The sequence below is a fragment of the Salmo trutta genome, chromosome 34 (assembly GCF_901001165.1).
Source record: "Salmo trutta chromosome 34, fSalTru1.1, whole genome shotgun sequence".
Lineage (NCBI taxonomy): Eukaryota > Metazoa > Chordata > Actinopteri > Salmoniformes > Salmonidae > Salmo > Salmo trutta.
Genome location: NC_042990.1, coordinates 39756666 through 39762665, shown reverse-complemented (window position 1 = coordinate 39762665; position 6000 = coordinate 39756666). Strand labels below are relative to the sequence as shown.

Sequence of the window (6000 nt, the reverse complement as noted above, 5' to 3'; positions counted from 1 at the left end):
AGTCTTCACATTACTAGTCTTCTCATATAACACCAGATGAGTTATTACATATGAAGACCAGCCTCAGATGGGTTGGGTTAAATGTGGAAGGCACATTTCAGTTGAATACATTCAGTTGGACAATTGACTAGGTATCCCCCCTTTCCCCTTTCTCTTGAGCTGAAAAATGTAGGAAAAGGTGAGGACTGAGAAGAGAAGCATGGAGGAGGAGAAGAAGGAGGGAGACTACAGGTAGATGACAAACAACACATGGACAGAATGAAGGAAGAACCCAAAGTAAGACAAAAAGAAAAGAGAAAAACAGAGAAGAAAATAAATAAAAAGTGGATGGTCTCACGTTCAAAGTCAAGGAAAACTATTGGGCCGTGCTCTAGATCGGAGCAAGCCAGCACTTTCAGGAGGTTACCCATGAGTCTCCTGGAACAGAGAGAGAGGAGAAGAGGAGTGTGTGGGTGATGAGGTTGAGAGTGTGAGGGACGTGTGTGTGTGTGGGTGGGTTGGTTGGTCGGGTGTGATGGTGGCATACTCCGTCCAGGTATGTTGTGGTTGCGGGTGGTGTTGGCATGGCAACGTGGACAGACAGATCACTCTCTCCCGTCTCACTCTCTGTTTAGTTTTCTTCTAGCTCTCTGCTGTCCAGCTTCTCAGTTCTTGGAGGACTGCTGGGTACGTCTGTCTAGCTTCTCAGTACTGGAGGACTGTTGGGTTCATCTGTCCAGCTTCTCAGTACTGGAGGACTGCTGGGTCCGTCTGTCCAGCTTCTCAGTACTGGAGGACTGCTGGGTACGTCTGTCCAGCTTCTCAGTACTGGAGGACTGCTGGGTACATCTGTCCAGCTTCTCAGTACTGGAGGACTGCTGGGTAAGTCTATCCAGCTTCTCAGTACTGGAGGACTGCTGGGTAAGTCTGTCCAGCTTCTCAGTACTTGGAGGACTGCTGGGTAAGTCTGTCCAGCTTCTCAGTACTGGAGGACTGCTGGGTAAGTCTATCCAGCTTCTCAGTACTGGAGGACTGCTGGGTAAGTCTGTCCAGCTTCTCAGTACTGGAGGACTGCTGGGTAAGTCTGTCCAGCTTCTCAGTACTGGAGGACTGCTGGGTAAGTCTGTCCAGCTTCTCAGTACTGGAGGACTGCTGGGTAAGTCTGTCCAGCTTCTCAGTACTGGAGGACTGCTGGGTAAGTCTATCCAGCTTCTCAGTACTGGAGGACTGCTGGGTAAGTCTATCCAGCTTCTCAGTACTGGAGGACTGCTGGGTAAGTCTATCCAGCTTCTCAGTACTGTAGGACTGCTGGGTAAGTCTGTCCAGCTTCTCAGTACTGTAGGACTGCTGGGTAAGTCTATCCAGCTTCTCAGTACTGGAGGACTGCTGGGTAAGTCTATCCAGCTTCTCAGTACTGTAGGATGGCTGGGTAAGTCTATCCAGCTTCTCAGTACTGTAGGATGGCTGGGTAAGTCTATCCAGCTTCTCAGTACTGTAGGATGGCTGGGTAAGTCTATCCAGCTTCTCAGTACTGTAGGATGGCTGGGTAAGTCTGTCCAGCTTCTCAGTACTGTAGGACTGCTGGGTAAATCTGAACTATCATCCCTATCCTCTGTTTATTGTGATGTCAACTTAAAGATGAACTGAACTACAAAGGGATCATGGACATGGGGCTTATGAGGACTGATTGGTTCAGTTCAGGAGGTCCAAGAATGAGTGAGGGTAGATAGTTTCTGAACATGACAAACAACACAACACAACGACACTCCAAAACACCATTGAGCACATCCGCAACCCCATCCTTCACCTCTGACCTCCACCCTGCATCACACACTGATACAGATGTCAAAAACACACACATATGCATGCACATAACAGCGCTCACTTACTTTCAAAGTCCAGGAAAAAATGTGGACAGTTTTCTAAATCCTTGCCAAGGACCTTAATGAGGTTCCCCATGGCTGCAACCTGGACAGGAAACAGATAGACATACAGTAGAACTAACCCCAACCTGGACTGGAGAGAGATAGACCAACAGTAGAACTAACCCCAACCTGGACTGGAGAGAGATAGACCAACAGTAGAACTAACCCCAACCTGGACTGGAGAGAGATAGACCAACAGTAGAACTAACCCCAACTTGGACTGGAGAGAGATAGACCAACAGTAGAACTAACCCCAACCTGGACTGGAGAGAGATAGACCAACAGTAGAACTAACCCCAACTTGGACTGGAGAGAGATAGACCAACAGTAGAACTAACCCCAACCTGGACTGGAGAGAGATAGACATACAGTAGAACTAACCCCAACCTGGACTGGAGAGAGATAGACCAACAGTAGAACTAACCCCAACCTGGACTGGAGAGAGATAGACCAACAGTAGAACTAACAGTAGAACTAACCCCAACCTGGACTGGAGAGAGATAGACATACAGTAGAACTAACCCCAACCTGGACAGGAAACAGATAGACATACAGTAGAACTAACCCCAACCTGGACTGGAGAGAGATAGACTAACAGTAGAACTAACCCCAACCTGGACAGGAGAGAGATAGACCAACAGTAGAACTAACCCCAACCTGGACTGGAGAGAGATAGACCAACAGTAGAACTAACCCCAACCTGGACTGGAGAGAGATAGACCAACAGTAGAACTAACCCCAACCTGGACTGGAGAGAGATAGACCAACAGTAGAACTAACCCCAACCTGGACTGGAGAGAGATAGACCAACAGTAGAACTAACCCCAACCTGGACTGGAGAGAGATAGACCAACAGTAGAACTAACCCCAACCTGGACTGGAGAGAGATAGACTAACAGTAGAACTAACCCCAACCTGGACTGGAGAGAGATAGACCAACAGTAGAACTAACCCCAACCTGGACTGGAGATGTTTTCAGAAGATGGACAGGGACTCTGCTGTCCTAGCTTCAGGGGGAAGATGGACAGGGACTCTGCTGTCCTAGCTTCAGGGGGAAGATGGACAGGGACTCTGCTGTCCTAGCTTCAGGGGAAAGATGGACAGGGACTCTGCTGTCCTAGCTTCAGGGGGAAAGCTTTTTCTACCATTGGGGTGCCAGGATAGAGAAGAGCTTTGACTGGGTTGAGCTGGAGCTGACCTCCCGTAGGGGTTGGAGGGTCAAGAGACCAGAGGTGGCAGAACGGAGTGCTCTGATTTTTTAATTTTTTATTTCACCTTTATTTAACCAGGTTGGCCAGTTGAGAACAAGTTCTCATTTACAACTGCGACCTGACCAAGATAAAGCAAAGCAGTGCGACAATAACAACACAGAGTTACACATGGGATAAACAAAGGTACAGTGTTTGCAATTGAAGTAAAGAGGTAAGGCAATAAATAGGCCAATAATGGTGAAGTAATTACAATTTGGCAATTTACACTGGAGTGATATATGTGTAGACAAGGATGTGCAAGTAGAAATACTGGTGTGCAAAAGAGCAGAAAAACAAAAACAAACATGGGGTTGAGGTAGGTAGTTGGTTGGATGGGCTGTTTACAGATGGGCTGTGTACAGATGGGCTATTTACAGATGGGCTGTGTACAGATGGGCTATTTACAGATGGGCTGTGTACAGCTGCAGCGATCGGTAAGCTGCTCTGACAGTTGACGCTTACAGTTAGTGAGGGAGATATAAGTCTCCAACTTCAGTGATTTTTGCAATTCGTTGGCAGCAGAGAACTGGAAGGAAAGGCGGCCAAAGGTGGTGTTGGCTTTGGGGATGACCAGTGAAATATACCTACTGGAGCGCATGCTATGGGTGGGTGTTGCTATGGTGACCAGTGAGCTGAGATAAGGCGGAGCTTTACCTAGCAAAGACTTGTAGATGACCTGGAGCCAGTGGGTTTGGCAACGAATATGTAGCGAGGACCAGCCAACGAGAGCATACAGGTTGTAGTGGTGGGTAGTATATGAGGCTTTGGTGACAAAACAGATGGCACTGTGATAGACTGCATCCAATTTGCTGAGTAGAGTGTTGGAGGCTATTTTGTAAATGACATCGCCGAAGTCAAGAATCGGTAGGATAGTCAGTTTTACGAGGGTATGTTTGGCAGCATGAGTGAAGGAGGCTTTGTTGTGAAAAAGGATGCCGATTCTAGATTTAACTTTGGATTGGAGATGCTTAATATGAGTCTGGAAGGAGAGTTTACAGTCTAGCCAGACACCTTGGTATTTATAGTTGTCCACATAGTCTAAGTCAGAACCGTCCAGAGTAGTGATGCTGGGCGGGCAGGTGCGGGCAGCGATCGGTTGAAGAGCATGCATTTCGTAAGGAGTGTTGTATGTCGTTGAAGTTCGGTTGGAGATTTGTTAACACAATGTCCAAAGAAGGGCCAGATGTATACAGAATGGTGTCGTCTGTGTAGAGGTGGATCAGAGAATCACCAGCAGCAAGAGCGACATCATTGATAAATACAGAGAAAAGAGTCGGCCCAATAATTTAACCCTGTGGCACCCCCATAGAGACTGCCAGGGGTCCGGACAACAGGCCCTCCGATTTGACACACTGAACTCTATCTGAGAAGTAGTTAGTGAAGCAGGCGAGGCAGTCATTGGAGAGGCTGTTTAGTCTGCAGATAAGAATACTGTGATTGACAGAGTCGAAAGCCTTGGCTAGGTCGATGAAGACAGCTGCACAGTACTGTCTTTTATTGATGGCGGTTATGATATCTTTAGCGTGGCTGAGGTGCACCCATAACCAGCTCGGAAACCAGATTGCATACCGGAGAAGGTACTGTGGGATTCGAAATGGTCGGTGATCTGTTTGTTCACTAGGTTTTTGAAGACTGTAGAAAGGCAGGGCAGGATGGATATAGGTCTGTAACAGTTTGGGTCTAGAGTGTCTCCCCCTTTGAAGAGGGGGATGACCGTGGCCGCTTTCCAATCTTTTGGAATCTCAGAAGATACGAAAGAGAGGTTGACGAGACTAGTAATAGGGATTGCGACAATGGCGGCGGATCATTTTAGGAAGAGAGGGTCCAGATTGTCTAGCCCAGCTGATTTGTAGGGATCCAGATAATGCAGCTCTTTCAGGACATCAGCTGTCTGGATTTGGGTGAAGGAGAAGCGGGGGGGGGGCTTGGGCCAGTTGCTGCGGGGGGTGCAGAGCTGTTGGCCGGGGTAGGGGTAGCCAGGTGGAAACTATGGCCAGCCGTAGAGAAATGCTTATTGAAATTCTCGATTATCATGGATATATCGGTGGTGATAGTGTTTCCTAGCCTCAGTGTAGTGGGCAGATGGGAGGAGGTGCTCTTATTCTCCATCGACTTTACAGTGTCCCATAACTTTTTGGAATTAGTGCTGCAGGATGCAAATTTCAGTTTGAAAAAGCTTGCCTTAGCTTTCCTAACTGACTGTGTGTATTGGTTCCTGACTTGCCTGAAAAGTTGCATATCACTAGTGCAGTCCCCCACAAGATGTTTTTGTGCTGGTCAAGAGCAGTCAGGTCTGGAGTGAACCAAGGGCTATATCTGTTCTTAGTTCAAAATGTTTTGAAAGGGGCATGCTTATTTAAGATGGTGAGGAAATTACTTTTAAGGAACGACCAGGCATCCTCGACTGACGGGATGAGGTCAATATCCTTCCAGGATACCCGGGCCAGGTCGATTAGAAAGACCTGCTCGCAGAAGTGTTTTAGGGAGCGTTTGACAGTGATGAGGGGTGGTCGTTTGACCGTGGACCCATAGCGGATGCAGGCAATGAAGCAGTGATCGCTGAAATACTGGTTGAAAACAGCAGAGGTGTATTTAGAGGGCAAGTTGGTCAGGATGATATCTATGAGGTTGTCCATGTTTACGGATTTGGGGTTGTACCTGGTAGGTTCCTTGATAATTTGTGTGAGATTGAGGGCATCCAGCTTAGATTGTAGGACTGCCGGGGTGTTAAGCATATCCCAATTTACGTCACCCAGAAGTACGAAATCCGACGATAGATCGGGGGCAGTCAATTCACATATGGTGTCCAGGGCACAGCTGGGAGCTGAGGGGGGTCTATAACAAGC

General features: G+C 47.8%; 1 protein-coding gene across 2 annotated transcripts in view; it reads right to left on the bottom strand.

The window, feature by feature from the left end:
- The window catches only part of fam49al (family with sequence similarity 49 member A, like), a 95379-nt gene that overhangs the window by 29853 nt on the left and 59526 nt on the right, over nt 1-6000 (bottom strand). The window contains exon 3 of one of the 2 annotated variants that reach the window (XM_029732841.1): nt 338-417. In XM_029732841.1, the coding sequence (XP_029588701.1) occupies nt 338-410 (73 nt within the window). In that variant the 5' untranslated portion in view covers nt 411-417. Of the gene's footprint in view, nt 1-337; nt 418-1868; nt 1948-6000 lie in introns of both variants that reach the window. The other variant, XM_029732842.1, reaches the window with a different exon arrangement.